The sequence below is a fragment of the Fringilla coelebs genome, assembly GCF_963513975.1.
Source record: "Fringilla coelebs genome assembly, chromosome: 2".
NCBI lineage: Eukaryota > Metazoa > Chordata > Aves > Passeriformes > Fringillidae > Fringilla > Fringilla coelebs.
Genome location: NC_140029.1, coordinates 62,009,386 through 62,025,590, shown reverse-complemented (window position 1 = coordinate 62,025,590; position 16,205 = coordinate 62,009,386). Strand labels below are relative to the sequence as shown.

At 44.2% G+C, this 16,205-nt stretch overlaps 1 protein-coding gene across 1 annotated transcript in view; it reads left to right on the top strand.

The window, feature by feature from the left end:
- SIAH3 (siah E3 ubiquitin protein ligase family member 3) overlaps positions 1–15,915 on the top strand; it is a gene marked incomplete at both ends in the record, with an annotated part of 41,206 nt that extends 25,291 nt beyond the window's left edge. The window contains one exon of the mRNA XM_084226309.1: positions 15,319–15,915. Coding sequence (XP_084082435.1) covers positions 15,319–15,915 — 597 coding nt within the window. The remainder of the gene's footprint in view (positions 1–15,318) is intronic.
- Positions 15,916–16,205: the final 290 nt, after the last annotated feature.

Here is a 16,205-nt window from a genome sequence, read left to right as displayed (position 1 = left end):
ACATGCTGAGCCACCTCTGGGTGTGGGAAATTCAGATGAGGCTCTATTTACCAAACCACAGCTGGCCAAGGCCACAAAACCAACTTGCAATTATCCATGCAGTGCGATGGGCAGCATTCTCCCCAGATTTGGCACATACCAGCAAGCATTCTCCTTTATTGCCTTGGAGAGACCAGGAACTGTTTCCACCAGACACAAAGCAGAGGCCACTCAGTGTGAGCTGTAAATTAAACCACATGGACAAAAGATGTTCCACTTCATCTCAGGGCCAGGAAATGACCCCTGATTTGTTTTATTCACCTGTATAAAGGTAGCCTCTGCTGATAAATTAGGGATGAGCTAGTGTGGGGCCAGATAGATGGATCAGGAGGAGAAAGACTCAAAGGTTTTGAAGGTTACCAGGGAGCTCAAAGGTAGGAGCAAAGTGGGATTCATCTCACCTTAGTGTAAGAACTGAAAACCTAATAACTGCGTCTGAGCACAGCTTAGTCACCCTTAACTCCCCTTACAGGCAATGGAGAGAAATAGCCAAGTGAGAAGAGAATCAGGGCAATGCCAGACCAAACTGGGAAGTCATTTTAGCTGTAGCTCTGCCACTCTATGGCTACAGATGATTTACCTCAATCCTGATGCTATTTTGTGCAGTCTTTTCTAAATTTTCCACCTTCATTCCTTTAACTATAGTCACCTGTGTAGGGTCTGTAGCAAGGAACTCCAGCAAAAGGGCATTTGCAGGTCAGCTTAGGTTAACACCACTGTCACCGATTTTCATTTTCACCCTTAAGAAAGAGTTGTAGATTACCTTGCTCCCTATTTTAATGTAAAGAATTCTTCCTAACACTCTTTTTAACCTTGGTTTCTCATCCTGAAACATTCACTCTCCTCTCATCTTCTACCAGAGTGACCTTAATGTCCACCACTTGGAGTTGTGACTATGCCTTGCCTTTTCTGGTCTCTCTTGTACTGTCCTTTCTACCTCACTGCCTGAGTTACACGACTTGAAAAATAGTAGCCAGCCATCACTGTCACCTGGTCTTGGCACCTTTTAAGTACAAAAGAAATTAAATATTGAGCAGTAATAACTGAAATTGATACATGGATCAGTACGGCAGATCATGAGACTACAGGGGAGCCTTGAATTACAAGTGTTTTATCATTAAACCATTCTAATTTCCCAAGACCATCTAAGTGCTCTGTACCCAAAGGCACTACCAGGCCCACGGCATTTAACACAGCACCAAGTCTTCTCCACAGTCTGTTAACGTGGATGATCTCTGGCTGGTTCAAGGCACAGCTGCTGCAGACCCTGTACAACTCTGCTGCTGCTGCTGATTGCCATTCTGGTAAAAGGAGGAAAGCAGCATGGGCCCACTCCTCCATTTACTTAATGTGTCCTCACTAGCATTGCCCTGTAATATATCTGTTACCAATCAATACTTAATATCATTTTAGCGAATGGTGCTGGAGCAAGCCCAAAAGCTAAAGCAGATCTTCATGTAAAACAGGCTGCAGAAATAAATGGGGAGAAAGCTCATGTGGAAAGCAAAGTAGAGATGGTACTTTGTGTCTGCAGATCTACCCTGTGACAGAGCGTGGACAGACCTCCAGGAGTGAAAGACAGCGGGACAGGTTTCCATCTTAGGACCGGAACAAAAAAGAACAAGTCAACTAAAGACTAACTATTAGTTGATGAAGTGGCAGGCAATTAGAATTTTCTTTCCTTCAGTACATGAGACAAGGCCAGGGCACTGTGTCATGCGATTGGGAAAGGCTGGAGAGTAGGTTGCAAGGAGGAGAGCAATGTTGCTGGATCAGGGAAGGCTGACCCAGGGTGCAGCTGGAGCACAGGCTCAGACCAGGATGGGTGTTGTGTGCTGAGCCATAGGGTGTGATGGCCCCACAGTCTGTCTGGGGGCAGGAAGGGCTGAGAAGAAGCTAAGCATGTGTGTCTTGAGTTTGAGACTCTGCAGAATTCTAGAGTCTAATTTTGCCCTCACACAGCTCAAAGTTAGGTTATCCATTACATTCTTCAATATTTCCCCTAAAACTTGGAAGCTATTGGTTTCCCTGCACTGAGGATGCTTTTGAAGGAGACTGGCTTTGTTACTTGACAGCAGAGACTGCTTTTCCATCAGCATCACACTAAGAACACAGAAATCTGTCATGGTGGCTGCTGTTGGGAGAAAACTGTCCTATGCACTTACCTCCTTTGGACTCAAAACCTCTTTGGTGGGCAGTTTAGCTGCAGGCAATAACAGAGGGAAAAGAGCCAAGTAAGTACATGGCTAACTGCTCCTTTGTCTCTATGAATTCCAGCATGTGGCAGCTGGATTGCACTTCCAGGTAGCAATGGGAGGTAGCCTCTGCCAGTGGAAAGTCCTACCAGCCTCAAAAAATTTGGGCCCACAGCTCAAGGTCCTGATGTCACTGAGCTTTTCCTGCATATAATTCTAGAAAGAGCCTCTGGTAAAGGCAGTGTTCATCTCATCATCAATTCAGTTTTTGCCATAGCCCTGCTAGGCTCTTAATTTCTTGTGTTAAAACAACAAATGAGATGACCCAACTGCAATCTCTAATAGGTATCATGGGTCAGTAATAATTCATTTGTTATAGTGCCTCTCACCCGAAGGACAGAGACGAAAATTTGTCCTCCTAATGGCAAGAGCTGTAAATTAGCTTTATTTCACTGTTAAATCTAGCTGCCTGAAAATTAGGATGACCAGTCCTTAGCTGGGAAGAAAATGTGTCAGCTCAAGGGATTTTCTGCATTAGGCAAATAGGCAGCTCATAATCACCCATTAAACAGTCACAGTGGCTGTGTCCTGACACCCTTGCTACTCAGAGTCTGAGTGACTGCTGATACACTGAACGTGGTGAAACTTTGCAAGCCTGGTGCCCACTTCTGGGCCAGTGACCCCAGCTCCACTTCTAGCTTAGGAAGAGAAGTGAACATCTCCTCCAGGTGCTCATGGTAATTTCATCTTTCAGGAAGATAGACATGTTCAAGATAGGGATGATGAATTTCTCTGTGAAGGTACATCTTATCTCTGTTATTAAGAGAACTTCAGATGTGCAGGTCAGATTTGAACATGTTGATCTTTTAGACATATACATTTAGATGAGACAAATCCCACTCAAAATTTAGCAATTTGTCACAGGTGTTTTCTCAGCTGAATATTGTTATCTTTATCCTTGAAGTATTTGCAACCCCTGTGGGTCTAAAAGATGTTATTCTGAATTAGCATGGACTCACTGTGGAGTTGGAATTTAAAGGGTAAGCCATCACTGCATACTTATAGGGTGCAAAAGAGGGAAATGAAGGGGTTTAAAAACAGATGGAAGCTCTGTTGACAGGGGCATGAAGGTGTCTAACAGCTTTCAATGAGCAAGAAGCTGCTGGTGAAGTTGTAGAAACACTTGAGTGGCTCCTCCCGGGAGTGTGGGTGTCCCTCTAGCAGTCACTTCACACATTATTCATGTTTTTGGCAAGACAGACTGCACAAAACACCACACAGCCGTTCCTGCTTGTTAAGCCTGATCCCAGAGGGCTGCCCAGAGCACTCCCAGCTCTGTCTGAACCCACAGGGGATACACTGCTCACCCCAACTGATGCAGTTCCTTGCAGCAAAGCCACGCTGTTCCCTGCAGGGTCACAGCCCAACAGGCTGCAGGGATGGCAGCAGACATCTCAGTGGGCAGGGAGGCTGTTGTTTGCACTGTAAGAGGTGGGGAGCAGGTGTTCCCTCCATCCCATCCCTGAGAATCCCTGCTTCCTCTGTGCAGTCCTTTGGGAAAAAGGAGAGAAGTCTGTCCTGGGAAAGAAAGGCAGAAACACCTTCGATGTGATGAGTGGTCTGTTGTCTTGTTCAATTATGTGTCACACAGAAAGCTCTCTAAAAAGCTCTCTATAGAACGCTGAAAATAAATTTTAGAAATCTACCCCACTGTCAAATCCTCAAAACCCATAAGTTTATCTGAATAATTGTAAAATTATTCACTTTTATGATGTGCAAGTTATAGAATATTGTACAGCCAGACAAGTTTATAAGAACCTGTATTAAGCTGCCAGCATGGGGAGGACCTGGCAGAAGTTAAAACACAAAACCTTGCCACAAGACAAGTGAGGGTGTGACAGCGGGCATTAAAGAGTGAGAATGGCTTTGAATAAGAAATGTGGTCCTCTGCCTCCATTTCCTGGTGCTCCACTTGCACCTATTTCCCATAGGAAATTTCCTATCTCCACTGAAATAGGAAATTTTAGAATGGAGAACCAGACAGACCAGAACTGATAGAAAGAGCCTGTGGTGCTGCAGCCAGAGCTGCATAGTCTATGCTAATGAATTTCTTACTTTAAGAATAACTAGACTCTAGGGACTGCAGCTCTGCTGGGTAATGGTTCTCTCATGTCTGATTGGGCCTGTTTTCCCCATGAACAACCTCATCATTCCCTGGTGATACCCAAGCAGTCAGCCTCACCTCCATGCCTGGTAAAATCATGGAGCAGATCCTCCTGGAAGATGTCAAAACATGTGGAAGACAGGGATATGATTAGAGACTGCCTACATGGCTTCACCAAAGACAAATCATGCCTGACTATTTTGGCAGCTTCCTTCAATGGAGTGGCTGCATCAGCAGACAGGGGAAGAGCTACAATCACCATCTACTTCTCTAAGGGTTTTGATACAGTCCCCTACAATAGCCTTACCTCTAAGCTGGAGAGAGGTATGAGTTGGATGGATGAGGAATTGACAGGATGCCAGCATCCAAAGAGTAACAGCCAATGGCTCAACATCTAAGTGGAAACAAACAACGACTGGTGTGTCCCACCAATCCATTCAGGCACCAGTACTCTTTAATATCTTCTTCAGGGACATAGGCAGTGGGATCAGGGCACCCTCAGCAAGTTTGCAGGTGACATCAAGCTGAGTGCTGAAGCTGATTCATTGGAGGGAAGGGATGTTATCCAAAGGGACCTTGACAGGCTTGAGGAGCAGGGCCCTGTGAATCTCATGAAGTTCAAGGGCAAGGCCCTGCACCTGGGTCAGGTCAATGCCAGATATCAATCCAGGCTGAGTGATGGATGGGTTTGGAGCAGTCCTGTGGAAAAGGACTTGGGAGTGCCTGTCCATATAAAATCAGATATGACTCTGCAATATGCACTTGCAGCCCAGAAAGCCAACCATATCCTGGTCTGTATAAACATAAATGTGACCAGCAGGTCAGAAGGGGGGATTCTGCCTGTCTCCTCCACTCTTGTGAGATTCTACCTGGAATACTGCATCCAGCTCCAGGGGTTCCTAGCACAAGAAGGATGTGAACCTCTTAGAGCAGATCCAAAGAAGGGCCGTGAGGGTGATCAGAGGCTGGAACAATTTTCCTATGAAGACAGGCTGAAAGAGATGGGGTTGGACAAGACAATGCTCCAAGAACATCAGATTGCAGCTTTTCAATTTATAAAGGGGACTGATAAAAAAGATGGAGAGACATTTTTTACCAGGGCCTGTAGTAACAGGACAAGAAGTACCAGTTTTAAACTGAAGGAGGGCAAGTTGAGATTAGACATAATGAATAAAATCTTTACTGTGAGGATAGTGAGACAGGGGAACAGGTTGCCCAGAGAAGCTGTGGATGCCCCATCCCTGGAATTATTGACAGCCAGTTTGGATGGGACTTTGGGAAACCTGGTCTAGTGATAGATGTCACTGTCCATGGCAGGGCATTAGGACTAGATGATCTTCAAAGGTCCCTTCTACCCCAAACCTTCTGTGGCTCGGTGGTGCTACACTCCCTCTTGCTGTCGGCACATGAGGTCAGAAGGGCAGGTGCCAGCAGGCTAGGGCATGCCAGGGCATTCTCCCCCAAAACAGCAGAGCTGCAGGAGGCACAGCAGGGAGACAGACTGACTCAGCCTCTCCTGGATAGGATAGACAGTAGCATTCTGTAAGCAGGAATGTTAACTTAGAAGATTGCTGATGATTTTGCTTTTCCTTTTTTTTTTTTTTTTTTTTTTTGGTTAGGTTTTTTTTTTAATAAAACCCTTTAAATTTTCAGTCTATTAATAGGAACGGAACATTGTCTTCTCAGGCTAAGCTGAACCTCCCTTTCTGTTCTTTCTTTCTTTCTGCCTGCATCCTCCCCACATGAAGAAAACTTCTAGAAGAACTATTCTTTGAGAATTTGAGGGGGAGGATGAAGAAGGAACAGGCTATGATTTACACAAAATTAAAAGAATATTTGAGACACAAGACAAATGTTCCCAGAGAAATGCCCCTTTCCTTACTGCAAAGAATATGTCAATGAAGCATTTGCATACATTACACCAACTAAATTAATTTACCCAGACTTGCCATTTGCTTTTCATGCCCAAAGCTAACAGCTCACATGGATTTTCTGGGTTGTTTTGTGAGGTTTTTTCCCCTTCCTTAAGCCTGACTACACAAACTCAAGACACACTTTCATCTGACAGTGGAATAAGGATGAATTTTGAGTTGCCTTGTGACAGGGAGACTTTTCTTTCAGTGCCACACTTACATTGCAAGGTACCCAGAGCAAGGGCAAGCTGAAAGCCACTTGTGGAGAATGGGCAGAGATGTACCGTGGAACAGAGAGATACTCTGAGCTAGAAACAACTTATTTTCCCCTCTTCTATAACCTGAGCATGACCCCACACACCCCAGGCCATTGTGGGTGGGTTTGGGGTGCCCACTGCTTGCTGGCACCAGCAATGCCTCAGCAAGAAGGAGACAGACATTAAGACACTCTTTCATTTCCTCAGAAACAGCTCTCAGGAGAAAGTCTTAACCAAAAATGTGGAGTGCTTTATGGCTCATACATTGCTCAGTGGCTGCTACAGAGGTGTAGGCACAGGCAGAGCCTGGGAGACAGGACAGGGAGACAGGCTTGGCAGCACTGAGAGCTCTGTCTTCCCTCCTCACTACACCTACCTGGCCCCAGCCCACTGTCTGCACTCCACTGGGACCAGTCTGGCTCAGGCTAAGCTGCACATTGCCCTGTGACAGTTGTCAGAGCAATGTGACATTGACCACAGAGAAAATCCTTGGCCAGGAGGGGTGCACAGATGGGATTGGAGACACTGGTCCCACCAAGAGAGGCTGTGGCTGGTTCAACAGCCACCACCTCATCCCTTCTCTCCTTCCAGCAGACCACTAATGTTTGTGCCATCCTTTGGCACTCCTGGGGTGCATCTCTGAAAGAGCAGTTAATGGATTTACATGTCATATAATTGTGATAGCTGGAGATTGTCTGATGGAAGGGGAGAAATTCAATTGTCTCAGGGTGGATTTGGTCTAATTATCTCAGATGACACCAGCAAATCTGCTTCTCTTGGAGACACGCTGTTACTGTAGTAACTTGTAAATGAATATCAGATGATGAGTAATTTAGAGGCAGTCTGAACTGCTCAGTTTATGAGCACAGTGGGCAATCATTCCTTCTTTCTTTCTTTCTTTCTTTCTTTCTTTCTTTCTTTCTTTCTTTCTTTCTTTCTTTCTTTCTTTCTTTCTTTCTTTCTTTCTTTCTTTCTTTCTTTCTTTCTTTCTTTCTTTCTTTCTTTTTTTTTAAAATTCTTTTCCATATTAATTTCTTCTTCAGTGTGAATGTAAGCCACAAAATCAACAGGTCAGACATAGGGCTCTTGTGAACTCTCCCTTCCCTATCAGTCAGTGCAGATGCAGCTTGGAAGCGCTTTATACCACTACGCTTTTAATTAAAGCCTATAAAGGCTTTGCATTTTGTGAACAGGCTTTATCCCAAATACAAAGTGGATAAAGGATGAAGCAAATCTTCAGATAACTCTGCATTTTTGATTATCTCTATTGTGCATATGCAGGCTGCTCACCCCCTCACCCAGAGCCAGGATCAGCAGTGTCTCATGAGCAAGCTGCCGATAAACAATGGTTGCACCCTGCCCTTGTGGAGAAAGAGCTGATAGGGTGTGCCTTGGCTTCTGATACTTGCCTTGTGTGGCCAAAGGGGATGGCATTAGGAGGCATCACCCTTGCTTAAATCAAGGCATAAAATCTTCTAGGCCATAGAGAAGATGGCAAGCGCCTGCACACCCCAGTGCATCAGCAGTTGCAATGCAGCATCAGATACACTTTGCTGCGGTTTGCTGTCACTGCACTGTGCCCAGCCCTAAAACATAGCAGAGAGAATGCAAGCTGCAAATCAGGTCCCAAGGGCATGTCCCAACCTCCAGCCTAGCTTTTTATTTTGAGTAGCAAATAACTGCCAGATGTTCCACAGGAACTGCCCACACACACGGTTTTGCTTGCATTTAATCAGTCGATTTTATTTCTCAAAGAGAGCACGGAAAGTGATCTCAGGTGAGATCCATCAAACACTGCAGCTACATTGGGAGAGTTTTCCTGGGTGTCCATGACCCTGCTGCAGCTTTGGCTGAGGGTCAGCAGGGTGGTGCATCTCCCTTCAGTTTGAAGCACAGGAAGTTTTGGTGCCCATCTGGGCTTGGAAGGGTTCATCCAACTTAGGTTTGAAGTAGGAGAGCTGGAGAGCATGACCCTGCTCCATCCTACCACTGTCCACACCGGTCTCTCTCAGAAAGCATCGATGGACTGAAAGGTTTTAGTGTGGATCCTCTCTATATTTCATTATAGTTACATTGTTTTCAATGTATTGAAGAAGATTGAGTTTTTTGAAGTTTTTTGCTTGCACTTCAAGCATGCATGACAGCGCTGAAAAAAAAGATTTTTAAAAAGAAAGCAAGGGGACTTAATTTGAGAATAACATCTTTCTTTTCACTTGGGATACATTTAAAATAATGAATCATAGATTTGCTAGATCTTCCACAAAACCAATGTTTGGGGTTTTTTTCAAAATACCTCTGTATATATCTTGATTCGTCTCGAATTTGGGGTTGTCTGATGGAGAGAAGTGTGTGGTACAGCGTGAACATGTACTAAAGCTGCATTTTCTCTGCATAGTCAGAGGTGTGCAATTAGCATGAGGACAGCCATTAACACATCCCGTGTGCTGTGTCACCAAGTCATGCCTGATTATGTTGCAAAGTGAGATTAGTAAAATGAGCTTGGAGTTGTCCTTTCACTGCCATTTGATAGTAGGGAAAACAAATCCTTCCACTGCCAAAGCTGCAACTAATATTCAATACTTAAGAAATTCAACTGATGCATTCATAATGAACAGGATTTTGTGTAATTAAAATTTTAAATAAATCCCCAACATGAGCCCTGGCTTGGATTTCTTAATTTCAGATATGAAAGTACAGCTTTTGACAAAATAGGTTGAGGGGGTTGGGGGTTTTTTTCTTCTTTTTTCTTTCATCTGAAAGTCTTAAAAAATCGCATCAGCATATTAAAAAAGAGCAGAAGATAAATTAAAGGAAGACCAGGATTAAAAGACTCACTACTTTCTTCATGTCACCTTTATAGTTCTTTTGAGCTTCTGTCCCTGTAAGGTGGGTGTAAGTAATGTGGAGGTGGATGTTAGTGGGTGGCAAAGCTTTTGTGAGGCAGAAAGAAATTGAGGATTAGAAAATTACTGGAGGCAGTTTCCATACAGATGAGAAGAAGCAGTCAGTCCCTGAGAAGCCAAGAAATAGGAGGAAGACAGTAAGAAAACGGAATAAATGGCACATTTCGCTGGCAAAGAAAATGCCGATTTGTTTCAGCAGAAGCCCTAAAAATTGCCATGGTTGCTAAAAGTTGCTGAAAACCCTGGAAGCTGCTCTCTCAAAGCAGTCTCACAGCTGCAGGCCCAGGTCCCTCCTCGTCTGCAGAAATCTTTAGGTCAGTGTCAAAAATCTGCTGAGTTTTCACTGCTCATTTCCAGTGGCTCACACACCTACAGGGTGACTGCATCTCCTGCTGCTCCTTGTCACAGGCAGCTGGGTGGGACTGTCACAGGGACTGTGAGCACAGCCCCTCTCAATCCCTGGCTCTCCCCAAAGGGTGCAGCTGCCATGAACATGTCCAGCTCCTACCAACTCTCCTGTAATCCAGCCAGGAAAGCTGTGGATGAAGAGGAAAGGGTTTGGGTACATGGAAGGAGTAGTTTCCTCTTGGGAGGAGGATTAGTTTGCAATGTCTCAGGGTGTGCTGAGCTTGGATGGGGTAGGGAGGGAGCCCTGTCTTCTGGTTTGGGCTGGGTGGCGTGTGTGGTGGCTTTGCTTTCATCTTTGCAGTTTTCTGTGTGCCCTGCTCAGAAGCCCCACCGTGGTGGCCTTCAGACCACACCACTGACTGCCCCAAGCAAAGAGCCCCGCGAGTGGGTGAGTTGGTGAGCGTTTGCAAAGTGTGTGTGACCACTGGAGAAAATGCAGTTGCATGGGTGTGAAGTGTCTGGAAAAAGATGATTATTTGCAGCACCTGCTTTCCTGTCAGAAACACTTCTTGACTGGGCAGTGAATCAGTCCCTGTCCTCCCTCCTTGGGATGTTCTCGGCACGCATTGGCGCTGTTCACAGGGATGGGAAAGGCTGATTTTTGCACATGATGTGCATTACAGCAAGTAAAAGTACAAATGAGGCATCCAGGTTTCCAGTATAACACTGAGGAACATTGGAAAGTGCTGAAAGGTGACACTTAGCCTTCACTCTGAACACCTGAGCAGTGTTTATTCTTCTACAATGGTGGTGCTACTCGCCCTCCTTATACTCTAGGTCAGCAGTGTCCAGGCCCTCTCCCATGGGATAGGAGCACTGCTTTCAACTCTCCCTCACCCTGTGGGATTTATCTTGAGCCAATTAACCATTTTTAAGTCAGAACTTCAACGGCAAGACACTTAGCTGCACTTGCTCTCCCTGCTGAAGTTGTGCCAATGTGCAGCAGAGAAGCAAGGCTTGAGGGATGGGGGTGTATCTAGTGTCTGCACCAACCAGGGCCATGAGCTCAGCCAGCAGAGGTGCAGAGTGGGTTGCTGCCTCTGTTTCCACTATTTCCACCACAGCTGATCTAAAGACTTCACTAGTTCAAAAACAAAAAGTCCCTCAGAGCATGAGGAGCAATAGCAAAGCCCTTTTTCCTGGGTGGGTGCCTCAGCTTTGCACCTGCAGACTCAGAGATGTGTTTGTATATTCTTTACCTCTTGGAGGTCTTCAACTCTTGCATCTGCCCTTCATCCTTCCCCTGAATTTTCTGTCAAGTCATTGGAGCTGTAATGATGGCAGAGAGCCACAGATTTACACCCTCATGTGAGCAGGCACCCATTTCTCTCTCCATGGGCTGCGTTGTCTGCAGCACACCAGGAGAAGCCCATTGTGGTACACATCTTTCCTGAATAAAATTGGGTTGTCCTTCTGTTTCTTGCCTAGAAACCAGTTAAACCTCTGTGGGTCTGTGCTGAGGATGGGTTTGGTCCGGGCTGCATGTAGAGAGGGTATCCAGCAGGATGTTCTTTCAGCACCACTTGGAATCAAGTGAACTGCACTCCAGGACTCTTCATGGGCTGTAAAAGGAGCTGACAGTCTTCAGAGTTAGGGACTTACCCCTCGAATATCAAAGGTAGAGCAAATGTGTCACATCTAAAGCAATTTGTTGCATTTTTAGCAGAAACCCTGTGTCGTAGTCCAAATCTAGTCATGGTTTGGATGGGGGATTTTTTTTCCATAAGAAAAGCACTCTGTGCTTATAAATTGGTCTTTGCCAGGTTACTTGGTCTTGAAAAGAACTGCTCTGTAATAAGCTGCATCATTAAAAAGAAATTTTTCTGTGAGCAGCAGAGCCTGGTTTCCTGCGGTTTGGTGCCTCGTGGTGGGATTATGTTGCATCTAATGAGGAGCACTCTGGCTGAAGCCTTTTCTCCTGTTCATAAAGACACTGTCTCCTGTGAGTTCTCTGGTGTCTATAATCCATTTGGGATCAAACTGCCATTGTTCAGGTTCTCTCCTGTCTGTCAATGTAATACTGCCCACGTGGCCAGCTGTTCCTCCCTGGGGACGTGAAAGGGTCATGCTGCTCTACCCTGGTGCCTCTTCTCTCAGAAATGGTTGAAAATTAAAGCATTTGAGAATTCCATCCCATCCATCCAGTCCATTTCAATTTGAATGAAATTGGCCAACAGGCTAAAAGATAATTGAGAATAATACTGGACTGACACAACAATATAATAAATCTAATTTTATTAGGTAATTGGGCAATAAATGGTAGAAAGTAAATACTGGAGCAGATTAAACACGGAAAAACTGTTCATAAATATTTATTCAAGCATTTAAATACACTCAAGGTGACCATTTTTTGCCTGTTTTGCATTACAGTTTTAGCATTTCAATCCACAGCCATATGAATGACCAGCAAGAGCACAAACACCCTGATAGTTACACTCACACCTCAAAAGTAAATGTAAAATAATATTTTTCTCTGAGACTTTAAAAAAAAAGTGGCAAGGAATTATTAAACATTTCTTTCTAAATATTACAAATTTAAAATTTTGAAACAGAAATGTGAAACAGTTCAGAAGCCAGATTTTGAAAGTGGTTCTTACCAAGTCAAAGAATAAAAATAGATTGTGTGGTTTGTACTGAGTTTCCAAAATTTCAATAAACCTGAAATGAACAAAGTTAGACCAGAAATCCTTTGTTGAAGTGGTTTGTGGAAATATTTCAGAAATGTGAGTTGTGAAAAGGAATTCATAATTATGCACCCACACACAAAAATTCCTGAGTTTAGGAAAGAAGACATACTGTATAAGTTGCTCATTGTAATTTATTTTTCCAGTTCCTGAGCCATAGAGACATGCTTGTCATAAAAAGATTTTTGCAGATATTTGTATTTTCTTACCTTGGATGCAATTTAGATGGATGAGCTACCATTGTTCTCCATGTTTCTCAAATTAGGAGAATGCATTTCTAAATTCAATTTCATCCTCAGTGGAAATGGCTTCTTTCACTCTGGTAATCTTTGGAGAAGAATTATACATAGTCTATAAAGCTTCAAATTTCAAAACCTAATTTTGAATGTTAGTCAAGAGGTTAATTTAAGATTCATCTTCCAAAAGGGGAGTTAAATAAAAGTGATAGAAGGCTGGAACTTGTCGAGTGGTTGAGAGGTTTATCAGCATGTGAGTACGAGTTCATTAGTTTTAATTAGTATAATCACTAATTTTGCATTAACAGTTTGGTGAGAGAAAGTAATTGCTCACACCCACTGTATTAGATTGGGAGATTAGAATTCATTTTATGAGGCAATTAGCATTTCAGGAATTTTTTTTTAAAAGGCTTTTATGATCTGCCATTGCAGTAGCCTCCTTCACCAAAGAGTTTAAATTAACCATAACTTTCATCCTAATGGGATGCAAAAATTAATGTAGAATTAAGTGTGAACCAGTAGTCCCACTGCGATAAGCAGGCAGCTAAAGCCACAAACCTTGATTAGTTTATAATGACCTGTTTTATTTCCTAGACAATGATAGTCATTTATCTGTCCTCAATTCATTATCTTCTCGAAAAGTTTATATTCTTGAATTTTATACAGCAAAACAAATAAAATATGAGGAAGGGAAAAAGTAGAACAGTACTACTGAAGTAATAATTGGCAAAAGAAAAAAACTGCCAGTTTCAATAGTAAGGCTTAATTTGTCAATTATTCTTCATATCAAATGCCAGAGGAAGAAGAAACAGCTCCCTTTGACATCCAGTGCCTTGGGAAGAGCGGTGAATTTCACAGAAACAGCAATCACAACCCTGCTCTATCCATCATAACCTTTGGCAGCTACTGACACAATGAGGACAGATGGAATTGTCATCCTGGCTGGCAAGGAAGCCCTGGTCGTCTGAGATTTGGGACAGTTTACCCAAGAGATTGCCTTCCAAAACATCCTGTAAAGAAATGTGCAAGTTCTGGTGGGAAAAACTGCTTACAGCAAGGCTGTATTGAAAGCTTTCATGGTATCCATAACAGGACAAAACAACACATCCTGTGCAGCAAACCTGCCACCCATTATATAGGATTATGCTTGCCCCTGGATAAAACAAATCTCTGCTCAAAAATCCCAAATCTGCTATGAGTTGGATGGGCCATGGAGGAGAACAACTGTTAAATGTTAGAACTATAACATAGTTCATGCAATTTTGGGTACATATATTAAAAGAAGGGGATGTGGGACACTGTTTAGGGAATTACATTAATCTTCCTCGAACATATGTTAAAGCAAAATGTATGCATATATGTATGCCCTGCTGTAAGGGACATTAATGGATGTAAGAGATGTACCTTTATAAGAGGAATTCAGAGAGACAAAAATGTTTAAAGGGCTAAAATTCAGGCACAGCTATAGAGACTGGATCTCAGTCTCTCTGGCATCAGCTGGTGTCACCTTCAGAAGCTGAACTACTCCAGCTAATCTCTGAATCCTGCACTCTAAGGGCTCCCTCGCTCTACAGGCTGCAGAGGCAGTCCCAGGTAACCAGGTTTCTGTCTTGGATGGGTAAAGTAAATACTTAAAATTGGGTAAGATGAATCATGACCAGCATGCCTGTGCCTTAGGGTTTGTCTCTGCACACAGTTACTGTGGAGAGACATTACTCTTCCTGAATAGCATTACATGTGAATACACTTTTGGCTGAGTAAGACTTATTTCTCTTCAACAACATCCTCCTGAGAGAGGTAGAACAGTTTGCTTTTTAGTCCTCACGTGGAATTCTTCTGCAAGAACTGCTGCCTTTTTAGCGAGCTGCCCTACCTTAATCCAAATTTACTTTAGTATAAAAATGCCCTAAATCTGCCATCCAATCACCTTTGAGAGAAATTTAAGATTTATGGTGGTAAGGCCATCAATTAGGCACAAATACATTGACCAAAAAAAATAGTGTTGGTATCATATACAATAAAAACTGACATTTATTTCACAAATTATGGGTGTAATAAAGCCTATTGTTTCAGGAAAAATGCCTGTATTTGCCCGTATGTTTCATTAAAGAATAATAATGCCATACATATTTCATTCCCTTGTTCTGAGCAGCAAAACTCTTAACTATATAAAATGCCCCATGCTGTCCTTGCTTTGTTGGGCTGTTTTTTCTTTTTAATCAGATTTTTCCCCCTGAACTAATGAAATTGCTCCTTAAACACATACATCATTTTCATTTGAAGTGACTTATCATGGTTCAAACAGTTTGCCTGTACTCCTGGAGAACAAGGCAACTGCCAATTCCTTGTGCTGTGCAGATCCAGGTCAGGACTGCCTCTGATCCCCAGTGTGCTGAGTTCTCTGCACCCCTACTGCTGCTGCTTTTAAGGGTGACTGATGTCTGTGGGGTCTGCACCTCGCACATCTGCACTGCTTTTTGGCCCACTCCCTCTCACATTTAATTTCTCTCTTCCCGTAGTATGCGCCGACCCGCTGTGCAGCTGCGCAGGCGTCCGCGGAGCAAGGCATCCTTCCTCCCTGCCATCACCACGGCGAAGCAGTGCACGACCCCCAGCTGGTCCCCTGCACGTGCCCGCTCTTCTCCTGCCCTTGGGAAGGGCATCTGGAGGTGGTGGTGTCCCACCTGAGGCAGACCCACCGCATCAACATCCTTCAGGGAGCGGAGATCGTCTTCCTGGCCACGGACATGCACCTGCCCGCGCCCACGGACTGGATCATCATGCACTCTTGCCTTGGCCACCAGTTTTTGCTGGTCCTCAGGAAGCAGGAGAAGTATGAGGGGCACCCCCAGTTCTTCGCCACCATGATGCTGATCGGCACGCCCACGCAGGCCAACAACTTCACCTACCGGCTGGAGCTCAACAGGAACCAGAGGCGCCTCAAGTGGGAGGCGACCCCCAGGTCGATCCTGGAGTGCGTTGACTCTGTCCTTTCGGACGGGGATTGCCTTGTGCTGAACACTTCCCTGGCTCAACTCTTTTCTGACAACGGAAGCCTAGCGATAGGAATTGCCATAACCACCAGCAAAGTTCACAGCTCCGAAGCTGAAATGTGATGGGGAGGAGGAAGAGGAGGAGGAACGACAGCAACAACAATGGTGCTCTAGCTGCCTTCTGAGAGCCAGAACTCGTGGACTTTTTATGGGGGGGTCTCGGGTCTTTTATGGTATTTAGTACTTGTCCACAGTGGGCATTATGTAAACATCCCGTGGTTACGGTCCCGGTGTCATGTATTTACCGTTTTGCTAATACAATTTTATGAGAAATTTTAAAGAGGCTAATCAATTTATTGTTGCCCTCCAGCAGCACCGGAAACAACACTTGTAAATGAAAAGTGCACCCAGGG